At 38.6% G+C, this 12237-nt stretch overlaps 1 protein-coding gene across 2 annotated transcripts in view; it reads right to left on the reverse strand.

Annotated features, from left to right (window-relative positions):
• Positions 1-12237, reverse strand: part of LOC107546685 (S-adenosyl-L-methionine-dependent tRNA 4-demethylwyosine synthase TYW1) — a 115645-nt gene that overhangs the window by 20217 nt on the left and 83191 nt on the right. For both annotated transcript variants that reach the window (XM_016225138.2, XM_087815618.1), the window contains one exon: positions 569-679. In XM_016225138.2, the coding sequence (XP_016080624.2) occupies positions 569-679 (111 nt within the window). The remainder of the gene's footprint in view (positions 1-568; positions 680-12237) is intronic.

Raw genomic sequence — 12237 nt, forward strand, 5'->3', positions numbered from 1 at the left:
TTTCTCAGCATATTAATGTTACTACAGTTAACCCTTGAACAATATGGGTTTAAACTACACAGGTCCACTTACTTACAGGAGCATTTTTCTCAATAAATACTATAAATGTATTTTCTCTTCCTTATGATTTTCTTAATAAAATTTTCTTCCCTAGAGCTTACTTTATTGTAAGAATACAGCATATAACACATATAACATATATGTTAACCAACTGTTTGTTATTAATAAGGCTTTGTTATTAAAAGCTTTTGGGGAGTCAAAAGTTATAAACAAATTTTCAAGTGTGCTCCTAACTCCGCACTGTTCAAGGATCAACTGTATATAGTTTTTAATTATTCAGTTTGTGTTGATTGCCTAGCACTGAAATAATAGTTTTGTGAGAACAAATGGTTAATCTTTACTGCTACTATCCCCAATGACTAGAACAGTGCCAGATTCTTGATTAATATTTCTGAATGAATAAATAAAACATCTGGGACCTTCTGTAGAGTTTTAAAGATTTTTAACTCTAGGATGGTCAACAAAGCATCACAGGAAATGTGCACAGCAGCGGCCAGCAGGGGCTCACCTTCACTTCGATGAAGTCAGGACACCCCAGAGACACCAGCTCAGCATAGGCTTGCAGTTCATCCACATTCCACGCCTTAACAAGAGTCAGTCTGTAGACAGTGCGTTGTTGCTAAAACAAAGGAAAAGCCAACTTTGTTTTTATCTTGGTAAAAGTTACACCTAGGAAAACTTTCAAATCTCTTCAACCATTGAGAACCCAGGTAAGGTGAAAGGCAGCATGAACTTCTATAAATTGAAGTTATATTTTATAGAAAGATGAAAAAAGTGTAAACAAAGTAATAAGATTCCCAACAGCCTTATAAAGGCAAAGATGCTGGCCTATTTCTCTTCTTTCACTCACAATATCTAACACTATTAGGCACCCAAAAGTTTCTTGATAAATACACATTGAATTCGATTTAGTAAAGAACAGTAAGTTGACGAAATAGTTTCAGACTGTCAAAAATTAATTCAAATAACCTTCAGGCTTTCAGGTACCAATCACTCATGTTGTTTATGATAAGAACTTCTAATTATTCTTGTCCTCTTTCCTGCCTTCTCATTATTTAATGATCTCTTGTTGGCAGAAAGAGCACATTTATGAACTGTCAATGTTGCCATTTGTTTACCACATAACTCAAAGAGGTACTGGTTTTCTGAAAAGCAATTAGACAATAGTCATCAAAGCCTTAAAAAAGTTTATACCCTTTGACTTTGCAGCTCCCTTACAGGACTCAAAACAAATTAAAAGTTCAAAGACTTATTTAAACATCTCAGAACAACATCAAAGACAGTTTAAAATCTAAAGCAATGGTGGGGCCAAAACCTGTGATTTGCCTGTAACCAACAGAATATGGCAAGGTGATGTGATGCATGTGCTTATGTGTACATGATTACATCCATTCATATGTAACAAAATCCCTGGTAATATCCACGCTGCTAAACCTCAAGTCATGTTTTAAGTAGCAAGGCTCAAACTACTCTTGAGAAAAAGTGAGGTAAGAGAGGAACAAAGTGATGCCAATCTCTCTACTTTTGTCTATGTTTGAAGATTTCCACACTAATCCATAATTAGTATAAAAGAAGAAACATTTGAGACCTTAAACAAAACAAAAAAAACCAAGAGATATTTAGCAAATAATATTAAGCAGCCATACCAGAAAATGTACTCAAAAATTATTTTTACAATGCAGGATATAATGGACAGAAACCATCCAGATTCCCTTTGCACAGCCAGAATTCACCCGATTCCAAATCCCAACAAAACGGTAGAGTACTGCAGACCAATCTCACTTGTACTTGTAGATGCAAAACTCTTACAGAAATTTTAGCAAAAAAATTCAACATGTTAAAAATTCTAGGAATGCAAAGATGCTTCAATATTAGGCTATATATTAATACAATTCAATACATTAACAATTCAACACAGAAAAGCCATGTGATCATCTGCATAGATACACAAAGACATTTGATACAGCTTAAGAACCACCCCTAATTTACATTAAGGATGTACTTTTTAATTTTCAAAACAATAAATATATCAAAGCCCATTTGGTAAACTCAATAATTTTAAAAATACACCCTTAACATAAAGAAAACACTCTCCAGTTAATAGTCAATGTTTCTTAATGGTTTAAAAAACAGAGGCATTTTCATTTAGACTAACAGAAGACTGTCCATTCTATTAATTTTATAAGCACTTCTCTGAAAGTCAAAATCAAAGCAATAATAAGAATTATTGAATAGTATACAAAAAAATAATTACTTGCAAATGATATAACTGGCTTCTTAGAAATCAAAGAAAATTAACTAAAAATCAGATTAAGGAAAAGTAGTCAGTTACCAAATAAAAAGAAAAAAAATGAGCAGCTTTCCTGGCATAGGGTAGTGGGGTAAATGTGGACTCTGGGGCCAACCTGAATCCCAGACCATGCACTAGCTATCTTGAATCCCTGTTCTCAGTTTCTACCAGTGTAAAACACAGGTTTTACACACGATTAAAAGTGCTAACCCCTGTAGCACTTAGAACCAAGCCTGGCAGCAATTAGTCATACCAAGTATTAGCTACCCTATGCCATTCTAGGCTACATATAGACTACATGTACAATTACAAAATACATGGCAAAGAAAATTCTCCTTACAATTGTAAACTACATCATCTATAAAATGATTAATTTATGAAACAACATGGACAGTGAATAAAATAAACTTTTCTGAGACCATAACAAAAACTCACCTACGCGGAGAGCCATGATGGATTTATAAATATAATTCCAAGAGAAGCTTAAGGTTCCTTTGATCAAATAAACTGGCAATGGTATCGACAATAATAACAACAGCAGAAGTCAGCAATGAGTCAGAACTTACTGTATGCCAGCTGTTGTTGTAAGTGCTTAATACCTTAGCAAAAACTCCAATATTTACCTAATCTTTACAACAGTTCTTACAAAATAAGTTTATTATCTTTACATTACAGATATGAAATTGAGGCCTAGAGCTTTTAAATAAATTTTCCAAAGTTACACAGCTGGAAAGCAACAAAACTGGGATATGAACCAAAGTGATATGAATCCAGGGCAGACTCTCTTACTTTGCTAAACATTTTAAAATTGTAAAATAAACACACAAAGGGAAATGTACATAAAACATGAATGTATAGCTCAAAAAATTAACATAAACACCCGTCACCTAGTCACTTATCAACTCCCTTTGCCCCAGATATATTTAACATCCTGACTTTAACATTATAGTTTAGATTTTTGCCTATGTTTGAAGTTTATATAAATGGAACCATATATTCTTTTATGCCTTGGTTCTGTCATTCGATGTTGTATACTCTTAATGCACAAGGACACACATTTTTTTCTTAGGTGTGCACATCATAGGATGGATATGCATTCAACTTTAGCAGAAACTGCCAATCTGGTTTCCAAAGACCTTTACCACACTCGCACCTGCAGAGTATCAGAGCTCCAGTTGTTTCTCGTCTTCAACACCTGGTGCGGTGAGTCTTCTCCATTCTAGCTCCTTACACTGCTTGACTGCCTGGCTACTGACGAAGCTGAGCACCTTTCTGGCCATTTGGCTCTCTCTACTCTTATGAAGTACCTATTCAAGCATTTTCAGTATCTCTCTGTTGGGATATCTTCTGCCTGCTGATTATTTTTCCAAATTCTTTATATATTCTGGATATAAGAGCTCTGTTATAAATGTATTGGGAATATTTTAATCCACTCTATGGCTTTCCTTTTTACTTTCTTCATATGTTTTGATCAATAGAAGTAATTTTAGTACATTTACCTTTCAATATATAACATACTTATGTTCAGATTGCCAAAGACAAAGAGAAGCACTATGGGAATTACTGAAAAAAGAATGTTATTAGACTTGATTTTATTAGACTTGATTTCAAGTTCTCAACTTCACATTCTGGGTCTCCCTGTGTCTGTGGGGAGCTTGCTCAATGAAATGGTTTCAGAGACTTTATTTAAAGTCTGTTTAGAATTAGTTAAAGCAGCTCCTAAAGTCTATAGAAGAAAAGAATGTTAGAATCCAATTAGATTAGATTAAAACAAAAACTGGGTACAGACGCTGCGTGAAAGGTAAGAGCTGGAATTTCCTTTGCAAAAACAAACAAACAAAAAAAACTGTTATTTTATCCTTTTTGTTAAAAAGAAAAGAAGGTAGTGCAAATTGAATTATAACAACTTCATTTGAATGAAACTTATTTCTTCAGTTTGGGGATCAGTAATTCTAACCTGCGTGGCTGGAGGCTGGTAATCCGCGGGATTTCCCACAGGAGGCGCGCGGCCCAGTGGGATGGGCGGCGCGAAGCTCTGGGACCTGCGAGCGAAGGGCCGCTCAGCCGGTCAGCTGCGCACTCTTCACGCTACCGTGTGATTTGGAAAATGTTATACTGTGATTTGTAAAAAATGTCAAGAAGTTGGCATATTATAATTTCATGTATTTTCTGTTTGAGAACCTCAGACTTCCTCCCAGCAGCGGGCACAACAAAGTAATACAGGGGAGAAGGGGAGAAGCGGCTAAAAGTAGCATCACATTAAGTGAGCAGCTGGGCCACGTGGCCAGAGGAGTAGCTGTTTCCCTCTACAATTTACACTGAATGAAACACGAGTTTTAACTTACGTATGTTTCTTAGAAGGAAGCAATGCATGGGCTGAAAATACATGTATGTAGTGAAAACTGAGGTAAAATTTCAAAGGTAAGGCCTGAGTAGTCAGAAAGGCCAGGAGAGGGGAGGCAGAAGTGTAAGAAGAGGGAAAGAGTCAGGGGAGCAATTAAGCTACCGGGCCCTGGAGTCAACTGCGTGGGTTTAACATGAGCTCTGTGCCTTTCTAAAGGAGGAAGAGTAGCAGTATCTATATCAAATATTACTGTTATAAAGTTAAAAGAACTAAAAGAAATAAAGGACTTAGAACATAGCCAGCACCTGGAAAAGTATATATAAATTCTAGCTACCGTAACCACCACCAGCAGCAGCTACACGACTCATTCTTTCACAGAGGCATCATTTCGACCAGTGGCCACTGGGTCCCTCTGTATGCCAGGCACAGTTCTAGACGCTAGAGTTACAGCGGTGAACAAAGCAAAGTGCTGACTGTTGCGTAATTTACGTACATTCTACTCTAGTAAATAAAGAAAACCAGAGTCAGAAAAGAAGTTAGCAACAATAGTAATACCAAAAGAGGAGAGGAGCCAGGAAAGCAGCAGAGGTAGGACTCTACCACTCCTGCCTTTTGAACTGTCTGCTCAATCTATAGAAACCAATAGAATATTGACCAAATCTTATGTTTGTCAAAAAATTAAACTGAAGCTACTTAAAACAAAAAACTTGAAATTAAAATAATCCCTCATTGAAGACCAATGTTTCTAAATGCAAAGGAACATTTAATGTCTCTACTAGAAATTGGGCAATCTATCGGAGTCCTTAGAAACCATGCCTACTCTATTTATGCTTTAACTAAGTTTTATACTATTTATGGGAGATAAAACAAAATGGGTCAATGTGATAGGTCAAATAAGCAAACAATGAGAAATTAAATTCAAAGATATAACTCATGATGTAGCCAAATGAAGCATTTTTAATATTCAAAGAAAATAAGCAGGAAACCTGTTATACAATTAATCCCCAAATAAATTAACTAAATAACCAACTAATTTTAACCTTAATATAGATCAAGGAAGGAGGGCAAAGACTCAGTAAAGAAAATGTGATCCAACAGGAAAATAAATCATAAAAGAAAACACAGCAAGCCATTAATAATGCTTACTTCTGAGGAAGAGAAGGGTTGTAGGTTTATTATTTACATTTCTTTTTTAAAGACCTATAGAACACTATTAAGTGTTCCAACATATGCATTATGTAAGTTTCAGAAGGAGAGGAGAAAATGGCAAAAAGAATATTTGAAAAAAGAATGGCCAAAAAATTCCAAAATTTGATGAAAAACATGACTACACATCCAAGAAGCTCAGTGAACTTCAAGTTTGATAAACTCAAAAAGATTCAAATTGAGACACTTTACAAGCAAACTATCAAAAGGCAAAAAGCAAGACAGAAGTGATGAGTCATTTCTGTACAAGGGATCCTCAATAATATTCATGGCTGTTAGAAAGGCTGAAACTAAACAATACAAAATGCTAACGAGGATTCAGTGCAACAGGAACTCTCTGTGGCTACGGGGAGTGCAAAATGCGACATCCACTTTTGAAGACAGTTTGTTATGAAGTTAAACACAGACTTATCATCAACCCAGCAATGCTGCTCCTAGGTATTTACTCAGCTAATCTGAAACTGATGTTCATCCAAAAACCTGCACACAAATGTTTATGGCAGCTATCTGCACAATCACCCAAAACTGGAAGCAACCAAGATGTCCTTCAACAGGTGAATAGCTAATCTGCGTCCTACCCATACAAATATTATTAGTGACAAAAAGAAATGAACTATCAAGCCATGAAAAGACATGGAACCTTAAATGCATATATGTAAGTGGGGGGAAAAAACAGCCTTAAAAGGCTACATAGTCTATGATTCCAATGATATGACATACTGAAAAATGCAAAACTACGGAGAGTAAAAAGATCAGTGGTTGCCAGGGATTTGGGAAGAGATGTGGAGACTTGAACAGGTGACAGGCAGGGGATTTTTTAGCGCAGTGAAACTGTCTTATATGACTCTATAATAGTGGACACAAGACTCTATGCATTAATCAAAACCAGAGAACTTTACGGCACAAGGAGAACCCGAATGTATACAAGCTTGAACTCTGCAGTCGTCCTCCCAAAAACCCGTAACCACAGTCAGGTCGTGAGAAAAACATCAGACAAGTCCCAGTTGAGGGACATTCTATAAAATACCTCATCAGTACTCCTCAAAACTGTCAAAGCATCAAAAACAAGGAAAGCTGGAAAAAAGAACCACCAAGAGAAGCCTACCAAGAAGAGACTACTGAATGAAATGCAGTACCTAGAAGGGATCTTGGAACTGAAAAAGAAAATCTGAATGAAGTATGAATTTAATGCATCAATACTGGTTCATTAATTATAACAAATATACCACAGAAATGTAGAATATTAATAATAGAGGAAAGTGGGTAGGTAGAGGGTGCATGGGAACTCTCTGTACTATCTTTGCAATTTTTCTCTAAACCTAAAACTGTTCTAAAATACAAGTTCATTAAAAAAATAAAAACATGTCCCTGGCCGGTGTGGCTCAGTTGGTTGAGCATTGTCCTGTGCACTGAAAGGTCGCCAGTTTGCTTCACAGTCAGGGCACATGCCCAGGTTGCAGGTTCAGTCCTGGACCATATTGGAGGCACCCAATCAATGTTTCTCTATCACATCTATGTTTCTCTCTCTCCCTCTCTCTTCCTCTCTCTCTAAAATCAGTAAAAATATTTTTTTAAATAAATAAATAAAAACATGTTCAACTGTTCATAACAAATGGAAATAACTATCAATCAGGAAATGGTTAAATAAATGAGAAAATTTCCATAAAATAAGGTGCAGCCATTTAAAAGAATGAGGTAAAATTATTTGTATTCAAACAGAAAGAGATAATTCTTTTCTTAAAATGACAGATTACAAACCAACATATACAATATGACCTATAAATATATACATACATACATACATATGCATAAGGCTGAAAGAGCATACACTCAGCATGCATTGCTTGATAATTAGAGGAGAGCCCAAGAAATAGAAGAAACACATCATCTGGCAACTATGAAAAGTGTGAATTAGGAGTGAAAATGAATTCCGCCTGAGGAGGGGTGGCTGGAGAATAGCAGTGCCACTAAGCACAGGGAGAAGAGGAAAGCAGCTTGAGAAGACAGCTCAGTGCAACCACAGAACTAGTCTAAACTGGCCTTGTCTCTTCCTAAGGTGACACTAAGCTCTTTTTCAGAGATTACAGAACAAGTCCCCAAACCAGGCAGTCGGACAGCCAGATGGGCACTAGGAAAAGAACTCAACATAGAATCACATTTCAGTGTCACCAGGTGGAAATCCACACTGGACTACATACTAAACACCCGCCCCTCAAATTCAAACATGCGACGCATGAAACACCAGGACCCCCTAGCTCCTGTGCACCAGGCTCTCATTATGCCAAAATAATGAACGCTGTAGGATACGCGTACCTTCCCCACCTCCTCCTTCAAAGGTAACTCCAAACCTCTTGGGGGAGGCAGAGCTGGGTCTCGCCTCCTGTCTCCATGCCTGTGGGCTTCACCATAAAAGCTTTTTCTTTTCTCAAACACCAAAGCCATCGTTTGGCTCCTGTGCACTTTGGGTGGCAGACCCTTGCTGGGTAATTAGTGTCCCTCATTGAGAGTCCAAAGTGCCTATGAAACAACTGGTGAGTGTGTCTAGGAGGCAGTTAGAAAACAGGACACAGGCTCCACAAGGGGAAATGGCAGGGCTGGGGCAGAGGTGAGGGAGAAGAATGTGCTCGAGCAAGATCATAAGGTCAAGGACAAAACCTGAGGACTAGAGTTCGGGAAGCACTTCCACTGAAAAGGTGGAAGAAGCCTAAAGGGGGAAAGGCCGCAAAGCGAGAAAGAAAAGGAGACGAGTGCGATGCTCTAAGAAACCACAGGAGGAGTCTCAAGGTGGGGGTGGTACCCGGCTGGCGTGGCTCAGCTGCTGGGCGTCGACCCATGAGCCAGGAGGTCATGGGTTCAATTCCCAGTAGGGCACATGCCCGGGTTGCAGGCTCAATCCCAGCAGGGGCATGCAGGAGGGAGCCAATCGATGTTTCTCTCTCACCGATGTTTCTCTCTCTCACTCTCCCCTCCTTTCTCTAAAATAAATCAAGAAGAAAAGGAGGGGGTAAGGGCGAGCAGTGCCAGGCCCAGGAAGACCAGCTAGGAAGGAGCTCTAGACGAGACAGGTAGGGCCTAGGAAGACCAGCTAGGAAGTAGCTCTAGACAAGACAGGTAGCGAACAGAGCCCAGTAGAGTAGTTTCTAAACATCCTGGTGGGGAGTCTAATCCAGTGTCTGCAAACTTTTTCTGTAAGGAGCTAGCCAGTAAATGTTTCAGGCTTTGAGAGCTAAATGTTACATGTGGCAACTACCCCACACTGCCAGAATAGCAGGAAAGCAGCCATAGAGAATATGTAAATGAGGCATGGCTGTGTTCCAATAAAACTTTATAAAAACAGGCGCAACCCAGATCTGGGCAGAGGGCTACAGTTTGCCGGCCCCACAGCAGTCCCTACTATTGCTCCTGGAAATAACTGCTTTCAGATTCTGCCACTGGACACAGTCATTGCGCCTCGATCACCAGTTTCTCGTTTGTAAAATCCTACCACTTGTATGCCCTACATTTACTTTTGTATATATTTTCCTTAAATATGAACATACAGGGATTTTGAACCACTACCATTGGAGATGTTAGAAAAAAGAGAAGCCTGGGTATTAGTAAGAGGGGAAAAAAGGACAGAAAGTAAAGAGTAGAGCAGTGGAGGTTTGTGGATTATAGTCATGAGGAAGAATTAAAAGGACAAAACAAATCCAGGCCTTAAAAATGCACCTCAGACCCCATCAGGAGACAGGAAGTACTAATTTCCCTAAATCTTGGTGAGTTCTGGTGTAAAGTTACCATGGGGGGCACTACAGGCAGCTGACTCTGTGTGTTAAGGAACACATTTTAAAACATGATAGACAGACTAAAGGGATTAAATAAAATTTACCCCCAGGTTTTTAATTTCAAGCATCAATTTCTCTGGCTTTCTTAAATCACAGTGGAACCTGAAAGTCAACAACTTAGTCATGGGTCAGACAGGAGAGAAAAAAAGCAAAGGCTTTACTTACTATGCACAAACAGAGGAAAACAAATATGCAGTTATCATGTGATTGCTGCAGGGGAGTCTGAAAATGTTACTGCAAGCAAGTAACAGAGAAGTAGAAGTTAATTGAACAGTACTCATTACTAATTAAAGATTTGTAAGATGTTATTACTTCCTTTGTCCTTTTATTTAATGAACACAGTACTTAGAGGGGCTTTTACTGATTCACTGTAATTCCCAACTTCAATCTAAATTTTCCTTTAAGTGTTAAATTCTTCAAACTTGACTTTTCCTACTACATGAATTTTTAAAATATAATCTTTACTTTTGGTAAAGAAACCACTGTATTCAAAATGCAGTTCCAGCCCAGTCGCCATGGCTGAGCAGTTGAGCATCAATTTAGGATCCAGGATATGGAGGTTCGATTCCCAGTCAGGGCACATGCCTGGGTTGCGGGCTCGGTCCCCAGCAAGAGGCGTGCAGGAGGCAGCTGATCAATGACTCTCTCATCATTGATGTTTCTATCTCTCTCTCTCCCTCTCCCTTCCTGTCTCTGAAATCAATAAAGATATATAAAAAAAATTTAAAAAAAAAAAAAGCAACTCCACTCACCCTGGCTGGTGTGGCTCAGTTGGCTGGGGTTGTCCTGTGCACCAAAAGGTCACCGGTTTGGATTCCTGGTCAGGGCACATGCTGGGATTTCCAGTTCGATCCCAGGTACAGGGCAAGCAGGAGGCAGTCGATTGATGTTTCACTCTCATGTCATGTTTCTCTCTCTCCCTCCGCCTTCCTCTTTCTCTAAAAATCAATTTTTTAAAAAATGCAACTCCACTAAATGGGACCATCTAAAAAGATGAGCAGGAGGTGGTTTTGTAAACTGTACTTCTCTGCTTCCCTCAGAGATTATAAGGAGCCCTGGCCAGTTTGGCTCAACGGTTAGAACATCGGCCCATGGACTGAAGGCTCTCGGGTTCGATTCCAGCCAAGGGCATGTACCTTGGTTGCAGGCTTGATGCCCAGGGGGGATGTGCAGGAGGCAACCAATCAATGTGTCTCTCTCACATTGATTTCTCTTTCTCTCTCTGCCCCTTCCACTCTCTCTGAAAAAGCAATGGAAAAAATATCCTCGGTTGGGGATTTAAAAAAGAGAGAGATCATAAAGAGTTAAGTTCTGGAAACTAATGTGGTCTCCAGGCCTCCTCCCATCTTTGTCCTCGGTCCCTACAACCTACCACCCCTAGAAACTGGCAACCAGGAGTCCAAAAATAATCGCTGCCTTTCTCCTGGGAAAAATGGGGCAATGCACTTGAACTGGGTTCTAAATATACAAATGGACCTACAACTGAAGGATTCTCCGGTGTCTTCAGTGCCTACCAGACATGTTCAAAGTACATAAAGTCAAAATATGATAATTTTCCATCATGAGGCAGGAATAGGAAAAAATAAAGATGTTCTTTATGGTAATATAAAATGAAGGCTTCCTTCAGTTGCCGAACTCAGGGTTTCCCAATATCTTTAGATGAGTTTCATGAGTTAGGAGTAAGATGACTGACATATCCCCTGCCGAGAGGTGGGTTTTTTGTTTTCTGTGGGGGGTTTTATTTTGGGGAGGGGGTATTTTAACAACCTCCAAATCTAGAAGATATCTCATCAGAAAAACTCTAAAACTGGTGGAGATAAAGCTAATAAACTCCAAGGGTTACTCAAATTCTATTTACATGATTTTTAACATTTCTAACTTGTCCAAGGAAAGACACCTTTTTTACCCACTGTGTGGCTGGATGAATTGAAGTGCAAATGACTGAATATAAATAGCACTTATTTCAATCCAATATCTCAGACTATGAACCAACTAATGGCATAATTCTTTATTCCTATGAAGGTGGCAAATGAATGTTTGCCACATATACTAGCTTCTTATGGGCCATGTCAGAGGAGTAAGTTATCTTCACATTGCCATAAATCAAACAGAACTCACAGTTTCCACAATCTCATTTCCCTAATGCACTAATAAGGGTCTTCAAATGTCAATTTGAGAAAGTGCTTCCTTCTTTCTGGTTTCCATAAGCAAAAGAAATTAGCTTCTGACCATTCTTTTTAATTTCCCTTTCTTCTAAACTCTTTTCATAAATCAAACACAATGATTCTCATTAAAAGGTTCAATTCTAATCTCCAAAATGCAATACCTAAGCTAAAATTTTAAAAATAAGCCTTGCGATGAATGGCCTTGAATGATTCTATTTGGAAGAAATTGAAGAGGGTGAAATCTATGAGGTGACAGGCAAAAAGGCTCACTGGTCGCTTAGTGATAGCAGACTGAAGGCTTTCTTGATACCCATTTGTGGCAATGGGTCTCAATCATTCTGAACTCCA

The sequence above is a fragment of the Miniopterus natalensis genome, chromosome 3, assembly GCF_054644295.1.
Source record: "Miniopterus natalensis isolate mMinNat1 chromosome 3, mMinNat1.hap1, whole genome shotgun sequence".
NCBI lineage: Eukaryota > Metazoa > Chordata > Mammalia > Chiroptera > Miniopteridae > Miniopterus > Miniopterus natalensis.